At 41.8% G+C, this 25,175-nt stretch overlaps 1 protein-coding gene and 1 pseudogene across 2 annotated transcripts in view; both read right to left on the reverse strand.

Annotated features, from left to right (window-relative positions):
- FAM171A1 (family with sequence similarity 171 member A1) overlaps nucleotides 1-12,123 on the reverse strand; it is a 152,155-nt gene extending 140,032 nt beyond the window's left edge. For both annotated transcript variants that reach the window (XM_037845756.1, XM_037845755.1), the window contains exon 1: nucleotides 11,960-12,123. In XM_037845756.1, coding sequence (XP_037701684.1) covers nucleotides 11,960-12,056 — 97 coding nt within the window. In that variant the 5' untranslated portion in view covers nucleotides 12,057-12,123. The remainder of the gene's footprint in view (nucleotides 1-11,959) is intronic.
- Nucleotides 12,124-24,556: 12,433 nt separating this feature from the next.
- LOC119542278 lies at nucleotides 24,557-24,812 on the reverse strand (annotated as a pseudogene).
- Nucleotides 24,813-25,175: the final 363 nt, after the last annotated feature.

Genomic DNA, 25,175 nt, shown 5'->3' on the forward strand with positions numbered 1-25,175 from the left:
GGAAAAAAATTGCATGCACTTTATTGTTTATCAATTCATACACCTATAAATCTACCCATCAAAATGGTTAAAATTAAAAAAGACTAACATCACATGTTAATGAGAATGTACAGTAACAAGAATTCTCATATGTTTTTTGGTGATAGTATAAAATGGTATAACCAATTTGGAAAAAAGGTCAGGCAGTTTCCTATACAAGCCTTCACCTACCCCATGAGCCAGCGATTCTACTCCTAGATATCTTCCCAAGAGAAATGAAGACATGTCCAGATGAACATTCATTCATTCATTCCCTTATTCACATATTTATTATTTACTATGTACCCTGACACTGCTATGTTCAGGAAATGCATTGAAAAGCAAAAGCAGAGGGGCTTCCTGCCTTGAAGACTTGTATAAAAATGTTCACAGCAGCTGTATTTATAAAAGCCAAAACCCAGAAACAACTGAGTGCACATCAACAGGAGAATGGATTAACAAACTTTTGTGGAATATCCATACAGTGGAATACTACTCAGCAATAACAAGAAACAAACTGTGCATGCAACAACTGGATGGATCTCAAAAACAAGATGGTGAGCAAAAAGAAGCCAGACACAAAAAGCACATACTGTATCATTCCACTTATGTGAAGTTCTAGAACGGGCAAAAAACCAGTATATGGAGGAAAAAATTAGAAAGTGGTTGTCCCTGAGGGGTAGGGGTAGGGGTAGGGGACTGTGGGGAAGGTGCATGAGGAAACTTTCTTGGGCAATGGAAATATTCTATATTGATAGAGCTTTGGGTTGCACAGGTATGGACATAGTTAAGATTTGCACATTTCCTTGTATATAATTTTCCTAAAGAATAAACAAATATTAAAGACAAACATGCTGAAGTATTGGGGGAAAGGACATTGACAGATTGGAAACATATTTTAAAATGTATCCAAATACAACATGGACTGACTGATGTAAATGGACAGATAAGTAAGAAGCAAGTAAAGTAGAATGTTCTTTATGGAATCTAATTGGTGGGTATGGGTACTCACTGTAAAATTTTTTCAACATTTTTGTATGACTAAAAACTTTCATAAAAGAAGTTGGAAAAACCTGTCCTAGTCCTACAACACAATAATTTTAAAGTATTCATTTTTAGATCATTCAATAAGCAAAAGTAAAACTAACAAGCCTTTTTTTTTAAGAGAGAAAAGACTAAACTTTTGCAAGTCCAAATACTAAATAAATACTGGTATTTCACACTTCCTTCAGAGTGAATAAAGCCCTCACTTCATGCCAAGAGGAGAACAAGGACATCTCATTATGCTCTATGAGCCCAACATATTGAATCATGGTTTTGCAAAAACCACATCCTTCCCTATCTCCAACTCCCCAATTGCTGATTTCAAACAAGTTTCTCTTGTTATACAAACAGCTCACCATATACTAATGGGTCTTGAACACAAACAAGCCAGAGATTCTCCCAATCCCAACTGGGTGTAACCCCAAATCCCACCCTGCTTTCTTGGACCTCCCTCAAGAGCTCATGATATTTAATTGTACAAGCTTCTTGTCTCTCCTACCCATCCAGATCCCACACCAAGTACAGAGCTTTGCACTTAGGAGCCTTGCAGTAAATAACTGTTAGAGGTTGCTTTCCATGGTTCAAAGAGAAGCCATCTCAATTGATGCAGGAAAGGCATTTGAAAAAATTCAGCACCCTTTCCTGAAAAAAACACTCAGAAAGCCAGGAACAGAAAGAAACACCCTTACACAATAAAGGACATATATGGAGAACCCACAGCTAACATCATACTCATTGATGAAAGACTGGAAGCCTTCCCCCTAAGATTAGGAAAAAGACAAAGATGCCCACTGTCACTGCTGTTAATCAACGCTGTACTGGAAGTTCCTGCCAGAGCAATTAGGCAAGAAAAGGAAATAAAAGGCATCTGAATTGGAAAGGAAGAAGTAAAACTCTCCCTATTTGTAGACAACATGATACACAAAGTATCCTGAAAAATCCACAAGAAAGCTACCAGAGCTAATTAACAAATTCAGCAGCATGGCAGGACACAAGATCAACATACAAAAGTTCCATTTACAATAGGAACTGTGGGAATCAATTATCTAGGAATAAATTTAGCCAAGCATGAAAAATGATAAAATATTGCTAAAAAAATTAAAGACCTAAGTAAATGGAAAGACTGTCCATATTAATGGGTTAGAAGACTAAATATTGTTAAGATGTCAGTTCTACCCAAAGCAATATACAGAGTCTATGCAATTCCAATCAAAATTCCAACAGACTTCTTCAAAGAAATGGAGAAGACAATCATCAAATTCATACTGAAGGGTAAAGGGATCCCAAATAACCAAATTTATCTTGAAAAAGAAAAAAGTTGGAGGACTGATACTTCCTGATTTTAAAATTTATTAGAAAGCTCCAATAATCAAAACAGCATGGTACTTGCACAAGGGCAGATATATAAACCAATGGAATCAAATTGAGAGTTCAGAAATAAACTCTCACAACTCTGATGAGGGTGCCAAGTCCACCCAACAAGGAAAGAACAGTCTCTACAACAAATGGTGCAGGGAGAGCTAGACAGCTACCTGCAAAATAATGTAGGTGGGCAGACCCCTAATTCACACCAAACACAAAAATCAACTCAAAATTGATCAAAGACCTAAAGATAAGAACTGAAACTTTAAAACACCTAGAAGAAAACACAGGGGAACATCTTCAGGACCTGGCGTTAGACAGTAGTTTCTTAGTCTTCACACCAAAAGCACAAGCAATAAAAGAAAAAAAGATAATTGGAACTTCATTAAAATGAAAAATCTCTGTACATCAAAGGACTTTAGCAAGAAAGTAAAAAGGCAACCTACAGAATGGGAGAAAACATTTGGAAACCAGAATATATAAGTACTCTTACAACTCAACAATAAAAAAGACAAACAACATAATTTTTTTAAATGGGCAAAAGACTTGAATATATATTTCTCCAAAGAAGATACACAAATGGGCAATAAATACATGGAAAGATGCTCAATGTCATCAGCCAACAGGGAAATGCAAATCGAAACCACAGCCAGGTACCATTTCACACCCATTAGAGTGGCTACTATTTAAAAAACAGAAAATAAGTGTTGGAGAGGATGTGGAGAAATAGGAATACTCCCACACTGTTGGTAGAAACATAAAATGTGCAGCCACTGTTGAACACAGTTGGGTGATTCCTCAGAAGGTTAAGTATAGAATTACCACATGATCCCACTTCTAGGTATATACTCAAAAGAATTGAAAGCAGGGACCTGAAGAAATATTTGCAGACAATACTAAATGTGGCATTATTCACAATTGCCAAAATATGGAAACAACTCAAGTGTCAATGAATGGATAACCAAAATGTGGTATATCCATACCATGGAATATTATTTAGCCATAAAAAGGAATGGAGTTCTGATGCATGCTACAACACGGATGAACCTGGAAGACATCGTGCTGAATGAAAAAAGCCAGAGACAAAAGGACAAGTACTGTATGCCCTCAGTTATACGAAATAAACAGAAAAGTTGGAAACTGGAATAGAGGTTTCCAGGGGCCAGGGGGTGGGGAGGAGAAAGGGGGGTTAATGTTTACTTGGTATGGAGTGTCTATTTGGGGTGATGGAAAAGTTTTGGCAATGGATGGTGTTGACAGAGGCACAACTTTGTGAATGTAATTACCATTACTGAATTGTACATTCGAAAAGGGATAAAAAGGGAAATTTTAGGTTGTAAATAAGTTACCACCAAAAACCCCCCAGAGAACTGTACAACACAAAAAGTGAACTCCAATGTAATCAGTGGGCTAAAGGTAATAGCATAGTTATATTAATATTGTTCATCAGTTGTAACAAAGGTACCACACTAATGCAAAATGTTAATAACAGGGAAAACTGTGGGGGGAGAGGAGGGTATATAGTAACTCCATATTTTCCGCATGATTTTTCTGTAAACCTACAATTGCTCTTTTAAAAAATTACAAATAGTGACTACACAAAGGGATGTTTTTGTCTTTCTTAATGAAAACTACTAGGCCCACTCAGAGCTCCTTTTTTCGTAATGGTAAAATGCCATGATGGTCAAGCCTGATGAAATTATCCTTTAATTCTCCAGGTTGCAAAGCAGTACAGCCTGGGGATGGAGGTCAGAGAACCTACCCAACTGGGCCTCTTCTTTCCTGTTGGCCAAAGTGGGTGAGGAGATTTCCTTGTGCCTCCCATTCCTCCTCCATAAATGAGAATATTTACCCTACAGGACTGGTGTGAAGATTAAATTAGATAATCCATTAAGGTTTTTAGGCATAGTGCTCCGCATAGAGCAGGCACCCGATAAATGTTAGTAATTATCATTATTACTAATGTATGAATGCCTAGATGAATGAAGCTGAGCTGCCTGTCTCCACTATAGTGATTTAACATTAAATTTAAGAGGGATATCACAAATATTTACCATTCGATGCACTGAATAAATCATAGCTCTTTTAACGTATTAAGCTTCATTTCCGGGTTCTTAGAGTGAAAACACAAAAACCAGGCATCACTTTAAATATAGCATTTGGTATTGCAATAGCTGCCCGTGTTTTCCTCATGTATCTGTCCGATTCAGAGCTCTAAAGTCTCAGGATCACTTGTCCGGAAAACTTCTCAAGGTTTACCGAGAGAACACCCTCAGTGACCCCTCCTTCCCCTCCTCAGCAGCCCCACTGGTGGGAAAACCACCTCCCTGGACCCTCTGCCCACTGGAAGCAACAGGGCCCTCCCCCCACACTGGAGAAGGCAGAATGGCTCCGCAAAACGCCCAAGCCCTAAACCTGGAACCTGTGAACATGTTATGATGCATGGCAAGTGGGACTTTTCAGAGATCATCAAGGTTCTGGGCCTTAAAATAGGGAGATTATCCTGTATTATCCAGAGGAGACCAACCTAATCAATCACATGAGCCCTTAAAAGCGGAGAACTTTCTCTGGCTGGCATCAGAGAAACCCAGCAGAAGAGGAAATTAGAGACTCACAGCACAAGAAGGACAGAGTGTTCCTGGTTTGGAGACAGATGACCACAAATGTTCTTAGAAAATATACATGGAAGTGTTATGTGTTCAAGGAGCATGATGTATACAGCCTATTCTGAAACATTCAGAAAACACATAGATAAACAGATTAGATAAACAGAAAGAAGTCAGATAGAGATAGGTGGATGGATAGATGGATTGATAGAAGGACAGAGAGAATGATAAAGCAAATGTGGCAAAATGTCAAAATTGGAGGATCTGGGTACCTGGGGGAGGTGTGTTACAGTTCTCTGCATGGGCTTTGTATTAACTTTGCAAGTGTCCTGTAAGTTTAAAATTATATCAAAATTAAAAGTTTTCTTTTCTTTTAAAAAAAAGCAAGCTTACATCAAAATATATTGCAACCACCACCACCTCCTTTGGTCTAATAAGTATCCAGCATACTATCATCATATGGCAGATGCTCAATATTTAGTAGCTGGTTTTCAGGAGCAGAAAAGAATAGAGCAATCATGGCTGAAGGGAAGTGCACCACAATCAGCCAGAGGTTGGTGAATGGGATAGCTTGGCTGGAAAGCTGAACTAAACTGGGGAAAAATAGGAGATATGTTGGGGCACATACATGGAGAAGGAAGGCTGTAAGGGTCAGATGGTAATTCAGACTTCATACTTTGGGCAACCGGAAAATAAGGCATGTTTTTCTGCAGAAGAGAAACATAAATCAAATGGTGTTCGAAGAGGGACAATGTGGAAAAGAGAATGGGTTGAAAGAACAGACTTAAAATAGACAAGAGAGAGAAACCCTGCATTCAAGCAGGTACCCAATGAGGGATAAAGTTTTCACTGCAGTGCAAATTGGAAGAAATGAATGAATGAATGTTTATAACATGAGTTGAAGACATGAAGCCTTCACGCAAGCAAGGTCTTCGGCATTAAAATAACTTTCCCTGTTCATTTATTCACCTTTTGGTCAAAGCCCTGAATTTGAGAAGCCTCAAGCTTCTCTCCATTCGAGTTCAGTTCCCTGAGAGAGACTAGTCAGGACACTTCATATCCTTCTCCTTCCCACGTCTCCAGCCCGTGAGGTTTGGCCCTTACAAAAGTCCATCAAATCACCAGTAACCCCTTCAGCTGGTCTCGGAACTTAATTCTGTTGATGCCAACGAGACACTTCCTTTATGCCCTAACAAGTCAGCATCTTCCAGATGTTCTCCTCCTGCTCCTGCCTCTGCTGGATGGAGGCTTCTTCAGTTGTCTGAACGGCCCTTGGACCCAGAGCTGGTGGGACTCATTTGCCTAACAGACGCAGAAATACCTCAGTGGAGTCTGCTGAGCCCCTGAAGCAACTGGGAGGGCCCTTATCTTCATATTAGATAAAAGCATTGGGGGCCATGGTGACATCCAATCACAACATTCTTTTAGGTCATTTAGTTACCAATATATTTGCTTCCATACAATTAGGGCAAAACTTAAAAGTAAGCAAGCAAGATTTCTAAGCGTGGCTTTTGGCATGGGTTTTGGTATGCTGCTTGGACATCCTCTTTGCAGAGCCCAGCTCTGGAGAACACAGAGGTCCTGATGTACCTTGTTTACAAACAAAAGCAAAGCCACAGCCCACTGGTCTTGTCTGGAAGGAAAACAGTTATTTGGTAGCAGTGAAGGAGGGTTTAGAGGCTTGCTCCAAGATTCCTTGTCAGGGCTCCAGATTGTCAGAATTTTGTTCAACAGATGCAGGAACTCCACGTGTCTCTCCAAAGGGCATCTTGAGTAGCTTGGTTCTGAAAAGTGGTCCATGCCGTACCCTCATCTTGAGTACATGAGTGCATCTCTTGTTTTAATCCTTGGGGGGTTACGCTATTCATTTCCTATTGCTGCCATAACAAATCACCGCAAACTTAGGGTCTTAAACAACACAAATGTACTATCTTAACGTTCTGGAAGTCAGAAGTCTGAAATCAGTTTCATCAGGCTAAAGTCAAGATATTGGCAGGACTATGTTCCTTCTGGTGGCTCTAAGGGGAAAGTCCATTTCCTTGCTTTTTCCAGCTTCTGGGAACTACCTGCATTCCTTGGCTCGTGGCACCCTTCCTCCATATTCAAAAGGCAGCAGGGTAACAATTTCAAATCTCCCTGATTCTGACCTGCTTCTGACACACCATCACGTCTCCTTCTCTGACTCTGACACTCTTGCCTCCCTTTCATAAGGAGCCTTGTGATCACATGGGGTCACCTGAACAATCCAAAATAATCTCCCGATCTCAAAACCTTTCATTTAATCTCATCTGCAAAGTACCTTACGCCAAGTGAAGTAACAGAGTCCCAGGTTCCAGGGATTGGGGCACAGACACCTGGGTAGGGGGCATTATTCTGCCAACCACAGGGTCTATATGCTAGAGAGTGGCCATACCTTAGGCCTTTACTTCTCCCAGACTGGGATTCCTGGTCTCCACAAGAAGAATGAACATGATCTCCAAGATCCTTCCACATGCTATATAAATGCATCTGCTTGATTTCTTAATGCCCGGATCATGAGAGAGAGAGAGGATCTAAGGGGATCCCCAGATTCTGAGTCTAGTTAGCAAAGTCAAGAAGGTGCCCTGGCTAGGCACTGAAGATGAGTTTGAGGGAAAGCCGGTGCAGTGAAATGAAGGCAGAAAGGCAAGAGAAAGAAAAGCTGGAGTCTTCCCCACGGAAGGGGTTAACTACTGGAATCTGTAAGGATTAAAAAGTTCTGTAAGAGGTAAAAGAGAGAAAGAAGAACAAATGTTTGCAGACTAAACTTGAAACAGGGAGAAGGAGGAGCTGGCAAATGAAACTGAGGTTTGAATGGAGGTAGATGGAATCATCCTAAATACGCTGACTGATCTGCTTATTTTAAGGCAATTATTATTGCAGCCCTTTCTAAAGTGGTTACTTTTCTCATATTTTGCTTATTTAGAAGTTTAATTTTATTTTAAAAATGGTCTTCTTGACACAGGTCATGCTACTGGATCACAATGTAGAATCTCCTAAAATATTATTTTGTACAACTAATTAGTCTATTTGGAGTGCTGAGGCTTAATTTTTAAAATACATTTAAAATACTTTCAGTTCCATGTTTGCTGGAACTAAGTAATTTAGTTTGTATTTGGTGAAATCAAGTGACAGTGACTTGTTTATAATATTTCTCTACAACTTGATCAAACTATAATAGCACTGTTGATGTGTATGACAATTTTCATCAAACGTTTCACAAAATGTGCACAAGGTAGCTGTGATCATAGGACAAACTCATCCATTCACTCTCTGAAATAATTCTTATTCAACTTTTCATTCAGTATGCAGCAGCATACATGTATGTTAGCCCAACTTATTTCATGTGCTTTCTTAGTAACTAGCATTTTCTAAAATTAGAAAATTAGTAAATATAATAACAAACATGTACAGTCAGATTTACAGAGAAATCAGTAACTAGTTCAAAATAAATTGTTGATTAAAGCTTTGAAAGCATTTTTTTTGCAAGCTATTAGCTAGAAGTCTATGCAATGTCTTCTTTCTTTGAGTTAGGGCTTCAAGCGAATACACCTCTAAATTACAAAGTATTAAAGGACAAGTAAAAAACAGAATACAAAAATAATTCATAAAGTCATTTCCAAGACTTTACAAGAAATCCTAGATTGCTGCTGCTTCTGCATAGAGTTCTCACACCTGACTTGCAAGGAAGCCCCACAGCCTCTTGTAAGTCCATGTCCTACCAGGTCCCAGGTTGCAAGACTATGAGTTTTATTTAGATGTCATACTCTTTTTTTTTTTAAATGTCATACTCTTAATGTAATATCAGCACAATGTTCCAGTAACTGAAATTTGAGAATAGGCTCTTGGAGAGAAGAGAGAAAGCCTCCAACGTTAATGATAGAGCGTACTTTATCTGAGATGCACAAAGAATTAGCACATCATTGCAAAATACTTTACTATTAGATAATGAGCAGTGAAATAAAGATCATACAATAGAAGATTCCTTAACCTAGCTCTGACCTCTTTCTTTTAGCCCCTAGTGTGCTGGGCTTCAAATATACACCCCTCTACACTGCATCTGTACAGCCTACTGCTGTCTGTCTATCACACCAGCCTCAATACATGGTTTTGCAAATATGTAGGTTACAGACCCTTAAATATTGCTTGAAAATGAAAATTAGTCAATACTTTTGAATACAAGTTTCTGTTAAATTCCCAGAAAAAAAATTAGATAATATAATTACTTCAAAGTGACTTGTAAAATATGGAACATAATCAGATGACTCACTTAAGAAAAATATGCACTAAATCTAGTTCAAATTCATAATCAACAAAGCAAAGCCTCACTGTGACAACTAACTTTTGCATCTGAAATCATTTTGCAGATTCAAAGCAGCTACAGTAAGAAGAATCTGAAGCCAAATGCTACATTTTATCTTGAATATATAAACAATAAAATAATGCCAAGAAACTTTAGGATGTTAGTCTCTTCAGATGATGTGGTAAAGATCCATCTGATAAAGAAGGTGTCACTTAGTCCCAGGAATCTAGTTGGAATGCTCTGTGGTTTCCTTATGTTTGAGGTCCCTAAGTAGTTTTTCCGGAGTAATTTCCAAATTATTTTGATGCACAATGTCTGTGTGTGTACAATGCATGTTCAAAGGATGACCCAAGTACACTTACTACACCAAAAGCAAAACTTACAAATTATGTTTCAGAGAAGACGAACATCAAACTTTACTTCTTAAAAACACGTGCCAGTGATGAGGACTGCATGTTGCACTATCATATATATATCAGTTGTCTTCAACCTTTCAACACTACCTGAACACCAACAATGTGCAAAACAACCCATAAACTGCTGGGGAAAACAGAAAGTTCAATCAGCAGTAGCATCTGTCTTCATTCTATACATAATCCGAGAAGAGCAGAGAAAACACAAATTGAATCAAAGAGCTCTAAAATAGAACGTGATAGGTGTCAAGGTGGTTTGAAGGACACAGTGGGTTGAAGGTGACCTTCATATGTCAAAAGAGAAATATTTTCCATCCCCTTCACAATGGTAAGGGCTAAAATCCAGACGCCAGGTAGCAAGGCCCTGAGTTCTGATTAAGCCCCTGGGCTTAGCTCTTTAAGGAGCGATCCTTTCCATAAATAATCAAGAAAGTAATTCAGGGGGAAACATCCCAGGATACTCCATCTTCAACTCAAACCATACCGCATACTAAGACACTTCTAGCCGTGGAAAAAATACCTGCAAGGGTGGCCCATTTCTAGCCCACTACACAGACTATTCCATTCCTGAGAGTTTGGTTTGCTCTGTGAAATGTGGTTTTAGACCTCAACCTAGTAGGGTTTTCAAGACTTTTTTTTTTTTAACTGAAGCCATCTCTCCACACTATTTTATAAGTGCATGAGCTTAGGATGTCTACAGATTGCTGTTTCAAGCGCAAAACAAAAATTTTAACCTGTTTTTTGGATTTAATGGCCGGGTTTAAGCACAAATATCACATTCATTAAAAGAGCTGAAATCAAAGTGCAGTAGAGTAATAACGAAAATGGCTACAATTCAACACAGATGATCTAATGCCCTAAACATTCGTTTCCCACAAGAAGAGATATATTGGTCTTCTTGTATGTTGTCAATATTCTCCCTTCCATAATACACAGTACTATTATACACAGTTCACAATGGTCATATTATACCACAGCTATAAAAGAATCAAACGCATTAAAGAGATGCCAGCAAGTGATAGGCAAGTGATGGATGTCAAAACCTTTAATTCAAAGGGTAGGTAACAAAGTAAAACCAAACAGATTAACATCAAACCCCCCTCTCTCTGTCACAACATCAGGGGTCAAAGTGCAGGCTTCCCTGCGCCCAGGACCCCAGCTCTGTTACAAGGGAAGAGGCTTAGCAGGAGGACAGGACGCTGGGATGGGGCGCTCCTGACCATTCAGTCTGCAGTGCAGACTTCACAGCACCCGGGCCTTTCTGAGGGGAAAGGCCACGCGTAAGGAGTCTCTGGGGTCTAGAGGGAAGCTCCCTCGGGCAGCCCACGTGAGAGCCCCGCGACCCCGCATCGGTGGGGTGGTGGACGCAGACTCCTTTAGAAAGGCAGACAACAGGGAGCGCTCGATTTTGTCCCCCACAAAAGCGTGCAAAGGAAGACTCGGGGTTCCCCAGAAATAAATCTTGATTTTAAAAACAAAAGACAGGCTCGTGGCCGTTCGCAGAAGCGACCACGTTACTCCCAGGGCTGGAGAGCAGAATTGCAGAGGCCGTAGCTTAGACAAAAGGCAGGGGCTGGCGACCTACAGCCTTGGGTATGATTCTTTTTAAGCGATTAGGGCCTTCCCATTCCAATTCTCTCTCCCCTTCCTGGGGTAATTCCTGGGCCGCTGAGTAAATCCCTCACGGTCTGGAGAAGATGTCGGAGAGGGAGGGGGCAAAGAAGACCCTGAAACTTTCCCAAACTGCAGCAGGCCGGCGCCTGGGCCGAAGGTCCCGGGGCGCAGGGGACCGCGGGCGGCCGCCCCTCGCCCTCCACCCGCCGCCGCAACAAAGGGCCGGGCGCAGCCCGCGGGCTCGCACTGCTCAGACCCGCAGGGACGCAGGCGGCAGCCACCCGGGCGCCCCTCTCCCCGGCGCTGCAGGCCACCGGCCGCGGGTCCGCGTCCCCGAGAAAAGGAGAGGCCCTTCGCACGCCCCCAGCCAGACCCCGAGGCGGCACACGGCTGGTGCCCCCTGCCCAGCCGACCAGAGCATCTGCCCCGGCCCTCGGCGCCAGGGCGGCGCCACCCCCCTCCGGAGCCCGCCGGGGGCTGCAGGCAGGCCCCGCCAAGGACCCGGACCCTCCGCCAGGCCGCCCCGCCACACAAAAGCCCTGGGCCCGGCGCTCCTCGGTCGCCCCCCGGTCCCCGCCCACCTTGCGCTCCGGCTCGGGGCTCCCGTGGCGTTTTGGCCGCCGCCTCGCAGACGGTGCCGCCCAGCAGGCAGAGCAGGAGCGCGGCGGCCCCGCTCATCTCCGCGCCGCAGGGTCCCGGGCGGGCTCGGCCGCCGCCGCCACCGCGGACGACGGGCTCGGCGAGCACCGGGCACCGCCCCCCGCGCCCTCCCCCGCCGCCGCCGCCTCCGCCCGCCCCTCCTGGCGCTCCCCGGCGGGCTTCCCCGAGGAGCCGCGGCCGCTCGGCCAAGGACTTAACCCCTTCGCGTCCTCGCCCCTGCCCCAGCCTCGCCGCCGAAACCCGGGCCGTAGTGCCGCCTGCCGGCCGCAGGAATGCACGCAGCGGGGACTGGGATGCGCGGGGAGGTGGCGGGGTGCTGGTGGAGAGGGGGAGGAGCGCGGGGGTGCGCGCAGCGGGGAAGGCGGGATGCGCGGAGGAGGGGGCGCGTAAGGATGCGCAGTGGGGGGAAGGTGGGGATGCGCGGGGCATGCGGGAATGCAGGCATCTGGGCAGCGCGGGATGCGCGAGGCGGGGTGTCGGGTGTGGGTGCTGCCTAGCACCTCCGCCCCAGCCTGCGGGGTGTCCCTCCGTTTCCACCGATGGCTCACGCTTCAGACCCGGCCCGGACGTGTCACTTCTGAGAGCGTGGTTATCTGTCTTAAGCACCGACGCGGCTCCAGTTCCCGCAGCCCTGCAGAAAAGAACCTGCTTTTCTAGGCCGAGCCCTTCGCACCTGACTATCGGAGCGTCTTCAGAGGCCGTGGTGTCCAAGGGTTGTAACCTTCCTCGATTTCCCCAGCACCACGCGATCCTGCAGCTGTCCATGCCGCAGTGCACTGGTGCTGTTCAGGGTAGATTTGGCACCGTTAAAGCTCTGCAAGAACAGAATCCCTGAGCTATGGAAAGGGTCATAGGCCCTTGTACATACGCGTTGGCAGAAGAGCATCTTCAGCTGGTGTTATGGTTGGATATATTTAGAAGGTTAGATAGGGAGGAAATATACATTTATTGAAGGCCTAAGTACTTTATTTTACCTCATGACATAAGCTCTAAGAGGTAGCTATTTTACCCCCCATTCGCAGATGAGAAAATAAAAGTTAAGGAGGATTGGGGGAATTTGTCCAAAAGTGTACAAGTGGTCAGCAGCAGAGCCAGGGTTCTAATAAAACAGTCTGGCCCCAAAGTTGAAGCTGTTCACAGAAACCTCCAGGCTTCTCTTAGGCTAGCTCTTGTCCTTCTTCTTCTTTCAACAACCTCCTGTCCATGTGCCTTCCTTAACACCACCCTTGGGTCCAGCCGGCACTGCAGCAACCCCCGATGGCTGTGCCGGACGTAGGCTTTGAGGAAATACACGCCAGACTGCCCTCTGCCCAGCCCTGCCTCCAGAACACTGACCAGAAGGAGGGCTATGGCTGTAACTTTATTAACGGAAGATTAAGACCTGGCAGGCATCACACTAAGGGGATGAAGGGCAGCACATGCCCAGTTGGCTTACACTAGACAAATCATTGTGAGCACATAGGGACTTTGAGGTGGGGAAGCCCAGGTGGGCTTATAGTCACCCTCAGGACCAGCACTACCATTAAGGCAGATTGTGCATCTGCACAAGCAGGGGCAAGGAGTCAGAAAGGCAGAGCAACAGGCTACAGTTAGGGATCCCTGATTTCCTCCTCTTTCTGACTGCAGCATCAAAGCCTTATGCTCCTTCTAGGGGGGCTGCCTCAGAGTCAGGGAAAGAAAGCCAGTGGGAAGGCAGACCTGCTCAGCACTCACCTCCAACTTGGGCACTGATCCACAGGAGCACAGAAAGCCCAGCCAGCTTGATTTCATAGAGCAGGGCAATCCTGTAGTTGGGAAGTCACTTTTTTGGGGGTAGGAGGCTCCTTCTAAGAGAAGTGGCATTAAACCCACCCTGAAGTTGAAATCTCTATCCTCAAATCCTTTGGTAATTGCCAAGAGTGTTTGGTTATAAGGAACAGGACCAACTGGAGCAAAAAATAACCAAAAACCACACTGATTATTAGGAGGTCACCTGGGACCCCCACAAACCCCCGGGGGACAAAGTGTCAGGTCTCAAGACGGAAGGAAAGGACTGATAATTTTGGGGTCCTTAACATAGTCCACTCACTGGACTGAAGATATTTTCACATGACAACTTGCCTGGTTGGTGTTATTATTCATGTTTTACAGATGAACAAACTGAGGCTCAGTGAAATTAAATAGTTTGCTCCAAATATCCAGATCTAATGACCACAAGCTCAACTTACCTTTACCATGTTACCTCATAAATATCATGCAAATGATTCTCATGCAATAAATAAATCTCATGCAAATGATTCAAGTTACCTCTAGTTGTTTCCAAATAGTTTTAAAAATCTGATCTAACCCCAGTAAGATCTGAGTCCAGTTAATAGAATGGTGCCAATATTGATATCTTGGTTTTGATAATGTGCTATAGTTATATATGATGTTACAATTGGAGGATGCTGGAGGTAGCTGGGAGAGGCTGAGGAGAGGATATATGGAACCTCTCTGTGCTATTTTTGTAACTTCTTGAGAGTCTATAATTATTTCAAAATAAAAAGTTTAAAAAAGCAAAAAAAAAAAAACCTGTTCTATACTATTTTTCTTTCTTTTAATGTATTTCTATTGAGAACTTTAACATATGTACTTAACAGTGACAACTTTCAAAGTACAATTTAACAAGTAGTTACTTATACTATTTTTCTAAGCCTTATTGTTCACTCAAAACACTGATGTTTGTGATGCTAGTGTAGAGGTTTTGAACTTTTAAGGGAGGGAGCAGTCTTAGTAAACATGAAAGGATTAGCCACATCATGTTTGGGCACAATCATGACTGTAGATGTCAGGTTTGATGGCTGTGGTTATTATTATGTGTCTGTGTAGCAAAGCTTCTGTGACCACATGGCACTTTCAGAGACATTTATGTAATTTCATAGCATCACTGAGGCTTTGATAAATAGTGTCAGCACCTCCAACCCTATCCCGTTTTGCAGATGCACATTTGCAGTTCACAGTATGCTTTGCAAGTTAGGCTCAACGTCAAGAAGGGGGCTGGGTCCCCTTGAAATGAAATCCCATATTCTGTCTGTGCTTTATTTGAATGAGCATTCCCTCATTATATGGAAATTTTCCAGTTACTGGTAGGAGGCCAAGCCAGCACAAATTCTGTTAAGTCACATAAATAATACATTTGCATATGTGTACCCAGAATTACATAAGAAGTAAATCATCGCATTTATCCTCTACTGGAATAAAAGAATATGGTTTCCCTTCTCATGTTCCCATAACCGGACGCCCACTCAGTAACTACGGAAAAAATTCACTGCCTGAGGTGGAGTGTTTGCAGAACAATGGAAGTTATGTGTTCTTTCCTTCTGGAAGTCTTCCTGCTGCCCCCATAGAACCTCACATTGTTTGACTAAAGATGAATTATGCTGTACTCATTTGAAATTGCTTAGAAGTTGCTTAACTGTGCAGCATTTGATTGCAATTTTAGAGAGCCCCTGCCAAAAGAAGTGATGCCATATGCAGAAATTTTCCTGTCTGACTTTCCCAGAGACCTTGATTTCAGAGGCTCCGTGTCAAGGTTTCTTAGCCTAAGATTATTTATTCCATTGAAATCTTTCCTGAGGTTGGTACACACATTGCGCAATTTTAATCATCTGAATTTATGACCGGAGGCTCAGTCCTTCCTTTTCCCTTTTTCTCCTCTGCACCCCAACCCTCTGACCTCTCTCTCCCATTTCACCCTCAACCCTCCACCCCCACCAGCCCCAAGTGAAAACCTTCCAGGAAACAACAGAATTATCATCAGGATTGTACAGATGGGAGAGTGTGCCATGGATATTTCTACTTCTGCTGTCTGGAGCTTTTATTAAACTTGGGTAAAATGTAGCCAAACATGGAAATTCTGAGGGCTCAGCGTTTTGTTTTCCAGAACAGTTTGTTATCGATTTGGAAAAGCAAAAGATGTAGGTAAGGAAGTTGCTGTAAAGAGATCAATGTGTTTAAATTAACTCAAGCCCTTCCATCTTCTCTATTTCTGGCTCGGGACCCATATGTCAATCCCTGTGACTTCCCAACAAGAGCTTTCTTTGAAGACATCCGCTGTTCCTTTCTACAATTTCCCTTCTCTCATTCAGGTTCTCAGCCAGGAGAGGCATCTTCTTAAGGAAAAATTCAGTGAATGAATGTCTGATTTATTTTTACGTGGCAATTTGCAAATGTACATTAGCCTCCAAGAGTGAGTCTCTGGTAGTGTGATTTCAGATGCCTTGCATGACCTGTTGGGGTGATCAGCTGTTGGAAAGAATATTCAGAAGCTAGAGGTACCGAGAATCAGGTTGCTTAGCAATTCATTTTAGGTCAGTGTTCTCTTTTGGTGAGCCTGCTCCATTAAAACCAGGGAAACTTTCCAGCTCAACTCTTTGCTGACCCATACGATTGCCGTCATAGAGACAAGATCATGAGGAAAGTACCTTCCAAACCCTCTGGGAAGCCTTGTCTACCTGTGACTACCAAGCCTGCCTTAGGAGTCTTAAAGGGACAACTGAGCAAGGCAGAGAATGGAAAGTTGTTTTGTTTTATTTTTTTCCATAGAAAACTTAAAGAGTCATGGAAAAGTGAAAAAGATAATGGAGAAAATGGAGAAACTAATTGTCATTCATTAAACTTGTGTTTTGTGGTTGAAAACACCTGGAACAAGGAGGAAAAGAGTCACTGTGCTAGAGACCCTGATTTTCCCTAATTGCCCGTCAATTTTCAGGTTCTATCTTTGAGTGCTACTTTCTTTTAATTCTTTTCTTCTCCTTTCTCTTGACTTCCTCTCGTTGATTAATTTGAGATTCTTAAACCAAAGCTGCCTGCTGCCAGAACATTTCTTTTAATGCCCAATTCCTATTTAATTACAAAACCAAGGGTGTCTCCCCAAAGAATACTCCAAACATCTCCTTCCTTAGAGTCCCAGAAACATGGGCATGGGGGTGAGGAGGTGATCTATTTGCGCAAATAAGACGATCGGCTGGGATACGTTTGCTTTGAATACAAATGGCCTCTGGAGGTCATTTTCTGTGTAAAACAAACTAGCGGATGTGCCATTTTTCTGATATACCCCTGAAATTCTCTGCCTAATCTTAACCAGGAGTGCATTTGGATCCTAGTGATGTTCTCTATTACCATCTTCTGAAGACCACAAGACTTTAGTGTATGCAAAGAAGTTTCATGAAAATTTTAAAAAGTTTTATAGTTATATTCTGTGGGTCATAAAGAGAGATGCCTATCAGCCCCTCCAGGAAGGAGTCTCACCACGTGGAAGATGGCAAGAGCATGAGAAGAGCTCAATCCTGCAGGAGACACCCCACTCCACAGTTTGCCCACGTCTGAGTCCCAACAGAAGCACGACTCACAGCACAGGATGGAACAACGTTGTACCCATGCCGAGAAGGGGCAGAGCAGGGTCCGCTTCACTGGTGGGTGTCAGTTCCCCATGGCCAGCGGGTCTCAGTCTGTGGCAATACAGAGAGACATTCTATGCACAGCACCCCTCTTCTGTGTTCATGTGCTGCTATACTGGAGGAACCCCACTCCCTCTTTGCCAGGGGTGATACAGCACCACATATCACCAAGCCGTGAGCCGGATGTCTTAAAATGTGCTCACTTTAATCAGTCTCCAGTGAATATTTATATGTGTTCAGGACAATAGAAAAAGGAATGTGCCCAGGCCCCTTATCTACTAGGGGTTGGGTTTTATCTCTCCAGCCCCACACATCTGGTCCTGAGCACAGGATGTATTTGTGGGTCCCAGAAAGGCGGCAGGCTGCACTGGTACTGTCACCCATCACATATTCTTCCAAAACCCCCAGACGGTAAACCAAACAGGAGACCAAAACGTAAAATAAGAACAAGTAAAACTTGGTCTAAAATCCCTTCTTTCTTATTTGGGAAGTTCTGAAAATGGATGGTTTTCTTGAAAAGAGAAGAGGAGGGGAAAGAAGTCATTCCTTCATAATCCTTGGAAGATTTGGGTTTCTGCCCAGACGTCAGAGTCTTTGGTTTTACAAGGGGATTTCAGGGTTCACACATGTATTTGTAAGTCAGTGGTGTTTCTCACCTCATGTTATAAATTCTGGTTATTAACTCCTCTACCCAGAAATGTGTCTAAACGTAGAGCAAATAGTTTCAAGCGAACTATACCTTTGCTAAAGGGAAATTTATTCCAGAGAGTAGTGGTGTGGGCAGAAGAAGAGAGGCTCTTAATCTAGGGAGCTGCACTTCTTGGGAGTAATGGGTGTTTGTACTAATTTGGGGAAAAGGTGTGAGTAATATTACAGACCTTAATAACCATGGCCAAAATAGCTTTTCCTTTTTCTTAATGGAGTTTAGAGCCTCCTTATCAATTAAGGAAAGATAAATCTTTCTGAAATTGGAAGCACAAAGGGATTTTCTGCAGGGAATTAGGTGCTTACAGACTCCATGGAGGGGCTGGAAGAGGGGGCTCTAAGGCTGGATGTTCTGGTTTGCTAATGCTTCCTGTTATGCAAAATACCAGAAACGGGTTGGATTTTATAAAGGGGGTTTATTTGGTTACAAAGTTATAGTGTTTAGGCCATAAAGTGTCCAAGGTAAGGGGGTACCTTCACTGAAGGATGGCCATCGGTGTCCGGAAAACCTCTGTTAGCTGGGAAGGCTCGTGGCTGGTGTCTGCTTGCTCCCCAGTTATGTTTCAAAATGGCATTTCCCAAAATGTTGCTCTTGGGGCGTTTCGTCCTCTTTTAGCTGCAACTCCTCTTCAAAATGTCACTCTAAGTTGCATTCCAAAATGTCACTTACATATGCTCTGAGTTCCTTCTGTTTGTCAGCTCAATTATATGGCTCCAGTGATCCAATTAACACCCACCCTGAATGGGCAGGTAACACCTCCATGGAAATTATCCAATCAAATATTTCACTCACACCTGACTGAGTCACGTCTCCATGGAAACACTCAAAGAATTCCAATCTAATCAACAGTAATAGACCTGCCTCCACAAGATTGCATCAAAGATAATGGTGTTGTGAGGGACATAATGCATTCAAACTGCCACACTGGGCCTCCAGGGGAGCTCCCAGGACAGTGCTAGTCCCTGGGGAGCTTCCACCTCTGCCCCAGTCAGCAAAGCTGCAAATAGTGCATTCAGGAACCCACACTCTCGCTGCCAGAGGATCTGGAAGCCTTGTTCTCTCCACCTCCCTGCCAGCACTGAGACTGGAAAGCTGCTACAGAGAGCAGGTCCAGCCACTCCTTGCAGAGAGGAAGCCATCTCTCACTGTCACCTTCCAAATCTCCACCAAATCTCCTCCACTTGGCAGAACCTAACTCATATCCAGAAGGCTAACCCCAAGAAACTCTGGGAATGTCATTTTAAAAAAATATCCTAGAGAGCTTCTGGGGAAAATGGATACATTCCTCCTACTAAAACAGCCAGTGGATATGCAGAAACATTCTGAATCAATGGTTCTGGGGCTCTGGAAACCAGGAGAGCACTGTAGAGCACCCAGGAAACATTGGAATGAGAAGCTACAGCAAATCTATGAGTGAATCACTCCTGCAGTGGTGGCTTGTGCCCACCCCTGACCCTCAAGGCTTGCCTAGATATGGTCCATAGCTGGCTGCCCTGGTTGGAGAGGCGCATGAAGGTCTTCCTCCCTGGGAACGGGGCAACACGGTTGAGGACTGAGAGTGGCTTCTGACTGGCAAGTTTGGACTGCTGGGTTTGGGCTCTGAATTGCCATTGTAGGCTGCCCAGAACAGGAATTCCCATGGCTATTGGAGGAGGCTGAGAAAATACATTCCCCACCTAGGGGTGGAGAAAGGTTTTCAGAAGACCACCATCTGTTGGGCAGGCAAGGAAATTGCAGCCTATGGGAGTCAAAAACAAAACAAAACAAAATGCTTTTTGGCATCTCTTCTGATCCTCTCCTCAGGCCCTTTGGAACTAGTCTGTGCCCCCTTCCTGGATCTCTAGCCCTGCTTTGATCATTTAAAAAAAGGCAATTCTAAAGATCTAGAAAAAGTTGAACCAAGTGTCAGAGAAGCACTTAATTCAAAGTCAAACAACAATAAAACCCTAGGCAAGAGAGAGAAACTGACCATCAGAGTAGACACATCAAGATAATCAGATGTCTAGGTATCAGCAATATAAGCCATACTAAGAAACAGGAAGATATGGCTCAATCAAAGGAATAGGTTAAAGCTTCAGAGCACACACAGAAGAACTAATCAAAGATGTTCAAATAAATTTCATAATTCAGTTCAAGGAGATGAAAGATAATATGGCTAAAGAGATCAAGGGTGATAAGAAGACACTGGGTGAGCATAAAGAAAAATTTGAAAGCATGCAAAGAAAAATAACAGAACTTATCTGAAAGAAAGGCACAACACAAGGGATTAAAAATACTCTAGAGGCATACAACAGCAGATTTGAACAAGCAGAAGAAAGGATCAGTGAATTAGAAGACAGGACAGCCAAAATTATACAGATAGAGGAACAGAGAGAGAAAGAAAAGAATGGAAAAAATGAAGCAGAGTCTCAGAGAATTGAATGACAGCACAAAACACACAAACATACGCATCATGTATGTCTCAGAAGGAAAAGAAAAAGGAAAGGGAGCATAAAGAATATTCGAAGAAGTAATGGCCCCAAATTTCCCAACTCTTATGAAAACTTGAATATACATATCCAAGATGCACAACATCCTCCAAACTGAGTAACTCCTAATAGACCTAGTCCAAGACACATACTAATCAGAATGTCAAATGCCAAAGATAAAGAAAAATTCAGAAAGCAGCAGGAGAAAAGCAACCCATCACACACAAAGGATGCTTAATATAAGTGTCAATTTTTCATCAGAAACCATGTAGGTGAGAAGGCAGTGGTATGACATATTTAAGATACAGAAAGAGAAAAACTGCCAGCCAAGAATTCTTTATCTGGTAAAACTGTCCTTCAGTTATGAGGGAGAGTTTAAAATATTCACAGATAAACAAAGACTGAGACAGTTCATTAACAAGAGACCTGCCCTACAAGAAATACTAAAGGGATTTCTGCAGGCTGAAAGGAAAAGATAGAAGAGAGAGGCTTGGAGGAGAGGGTGGAAATGATTATTAGTAAGGGTAACTAAAAGGGTAAAAAGAGAGACAAAAATAAGCTATGACATATAAAAGCCAAAGGATAACAGTAAAAACATTGAGCGGTAATGGCTTAAACTCCCCAATCAAAAGACACAGATTGGCAGAATAGATAAAAGATACGATCCTGATCCTTCTATATGCTGTTTACAAAAGACTCACCTTAAACCCAAGCACACAAATAGGTTGAAAGTGAATGTCTAGAAAAAGATACTCCTTGCAAACAGTAACCAGAAACAAATAGTATATTAGATATACTAATATCAGACAAAATAGACTTTAAATGCATAACTGTTATAAGAGACAAAGCACATCATACATTAATAAAGGGTCATTCCACCAAGAAGGAACAATTATAAATATTTATGCACTTAACCAGGTTGCCCCAAAATACATGATAGAAGCAACTGGCAAAACCAAAGGGAGAAATAGACATCCTTACCATCATAGTTGGACTTCAATACACTATTCCCATCAACAGATAGAACATCTAGACAGAGGATCAATAAGGACCAAACAATAATATGATAAATGAATTAGACCTAACAGACATTTACAGAACCTTGTAACCTCAAAACAGGATACACTTTCTTCTCAAGTGCTCATGGATCATTCTTCAGGTAGACCACATGATGGTTCACAAAAAGGACTCAATAAATGTAAAAAGATTGAAATTACACAAAGCACTTTCTCTGGTCATAATGCAAGGAAGCTTGAAATCAATAATAAGCAGAGAACTGGAAAATTCACAAATATATGGAGGTTAAACAACACACAAAAACAATTAGTAGGTCAAAGAAGAAATTGCAAATAAAATTGGTAAATATCTCAAGATGAATCAAAATAAGAATACAACATATCAAAACTTATGGGATGCAGCAAAGGCAGTGCTGAGAGGGAAATGTATAGCCTAAATGCCTACATTAAAAAAGAAGAAAGAGCTAAAATCAAAGACCTAAGTGCTCATCTGGAGGAACTAGAATAAGAATAAAGATTAGAGCATAAATAAATGAAATCGAGAACAAACAAAACAAAACAAAACAAACCTTGGTTCTTTGAGAAGATCAATAAAATTGACAAAATATTTGCTAGAATGACAAAGGGAAAAAGAGAGAAGATGCATATAAAAAAATAGAAATCAGAGGCGGAACATTAGTATTGCCCCAGAGAAATAAAAAATATCATAACATGATACTATGAACAAGTGTATGCCAACAAATTAGACAACTTACGTGAAATGAACAACTCCCTAGAAACAAACAACCTATACTGACTCAAGAAGAAATAGAAGACCTCAAAAAACCAATCACAAGAAAAAGAGATTGAATCAATCATCAATACTCCCCAACCCCCAAAGACAATCATGGGAACAGATGATTTCACATGTGAATTGTACCAATCATTCCAAGAAGAATTAGCACCAATCCTACTCTAACTCTTCCAAAAGTTGAAGAGGAGGGAATGCTACCTACATCATTTTATAAAGCCAATATCACCTTAATATCAAAAACCAGATAAAGATACTATAAGAAAAGAAAATTACAGACTGATCTCTATAATGAATATAGATGCAAAAATCCTCAACAAAATGTTTGCAAAGCAAATCCAATAGCACATTTAAATAATTATACACCATGATCAAATGAATTTTATCCCAGGTATGCAACAGTGGTTCAACACAGGAAAATCAGTTAATGTAATAAACCATATTAACAAACTGTGAGGGAAAAACCACATGATCATCTCAATTGACACAGAAAAGACACTTGACAAAATCCAGCATTTCTTGATAAAAACATTTCAAAAGGTAGGAATAGAAGGAAAGTTCCTATACATGATAAAGGGCATATATGAAAAACCTACAGCTAATACCATATTCAATGGTGAAAAGACTAAAAGCTTTCCGTCTAAGATCAGGAACTAGCTAGCATAGTTAGTTAACAGTTAGTTAGGAAAGAATAAGAAATAAAAGGCATCCAAATGGAAAGGAAGAAGTAAAACATTCACTATTTATAGATGACATAGTTTTATAAATAGAAAGTCCTAAAAAATCTACAACAAAACTACTAGAGCTAATAAATGAGTTCAGCAAAGTGGCAAGATACAAAATCAACATGCAAAAATCAGTAGTGTTTCTATAAACTAGTAAGGAGCAATCTGAGGAGGAAATCAAGAAAAAGTTCCATTACAATAGAAACTAAAATAATAAAATATCTAGGAAATAAATTAACCAAAGATATAAAGGACCTATACACAGAAAGGTACAAAGCATTGTAAAAGAAATAAAAGAAGACCTAAATAAATGGAAGGGCATTCTGTGTTCATGGATTGCAAGACTAAATATCATTAAGATGCTGATTCTACCCGAATTGATTTACAGATTTAACACAATCCCAATCAAATTTCCAATAGCCTACTTTTCAGAAATGGAAAGCCAATTATCAAATTTATTTGGAAGGATAGGGGGCCCTGAAGCCAAAAACATCCTGAAAAAGAAGAATGAAGCTGGAGTTCTCACATGTCCTGACTTGAAGGCACATTACAAAGCTACGGGGTCAAAGCAGCATGTTACAGGCATAAAGACATATTGATCAATGGAATCGAACTGAGAGTTCAGAAATAGACCTCACATCTAGGGCCAACTGATTTTTTTAAATTCAATTTTATTTAGATATATTCACATACCATGCAAACATCCAAAGTGTACAATCAGTTGTTCACAGTACCATCATATAGTTGTGCATTCATCACCCCAATCTATTTTTTGAATATTTTCCTTGTACCAGAAAAAGTGAAAATAAGAATAAAAAAATAAAAGTAAAGAAGAACACCCAAACCCCCCAACCACCCTATTTTTCATTTAGTTTTTTGTCCCAATTTTTCTACTCATCCATCCATACACTGGATTAAGGGGCTGTGATCCATAAGGCTTTCACAATCACACTGTCACCCCTTGTAATCTACATTGTTTTACAGTCGTCTTCAAGAGTCAAGGCTACTGGGTTGCAGTTTGATAGTTTCCGGTATTCACTTCTAGCTATTCCAATGCATTAAAACCTAAAAAGGGTTATCTATAAGAATGCCCACCAGAATGACCTCTTGACTCCATTAGGAATCTTAGCCTCTGAGACTTTATTTTGCTTCATTTTGCATCCTCCTTTTGGCCAAGAAGGTGTTCTCAATCCCACGATGTTAGGTCCAGATTCATCCCTGGTAGTCATATCCCACCTTGTAGGGCCAATTGAAAAGCTGACACCAAAATAGGAAATCACTGCTGTATACCTTAGAAAATCAAACATAATTCCATTGTCTTGGTAGGTTAACTAGAATTACTGAATCATTAAGGCATTCTGCAATGTAACACAAATCCAGGAAGTTGTATAGATCATCAGTGTTGTTTTCTTCTAAATGAACATCCTTCTGTGAGTCTGGCCTTTCCTCCTGTAGGCTGGCACAACACTGCTGAACAACCTGCACAAAGAACCACTGTCTGAGCATGGCTGAAAGCCATAGTAATCTTGTAGCAACCCGGACATTTTACATCCATAAAATAAGAATTTGGACTTTGAACTAGCTGTTTCTTTTTAAGTTTTTTTCTTTTCCTCTTCCAAGGATGGATGTAGTAAATCTCTAGCCAAAGGCATGTTGATTGTCTCTCAAGCCTGCCAGTTGATTTTTGACAAGGCTGCCAAGTCCACTCAACTGGGACAGAACAGTCTCTTCAATAACTGGTGCTGAGAGAACAGGATATCCAAATCCAAAATCATGAAAAAGGACCCCTATCTCACACCTTATACAAAAATTAACTCAAAATGGATCAAAGACCTAAACATAAGAGCCAAGACATAAAATTCCTAGAAGAAATTGTAGGGAAGCATCTTCAAGATCTTGTGGTTTAATGATTTTTCAGACTTTGCACCTAAAGCACAATCAACAAAAGGAAAAAATAGATAAATGGGACCTTCTCAAAATTGAATATTTTGGGGCTTCAAAGGACTTTGTCAAGA

Source organism: Choloepus didactylus, chromosome 8 (assembly GCF_015220235.1).
Source record: "Choloepus didactylus isolate mChoDid1 chromosome 8, mChoDid1.pri, whole genome shotgun sequence".
In the NCBI taxonomy this organism is placed as follows: domain Eukaryota; kingdom Metazoa; phylum Chordata; class Mammalia; order Pilosa; family Megalonychidae; genus Choloepus; species Choloepus didactylus.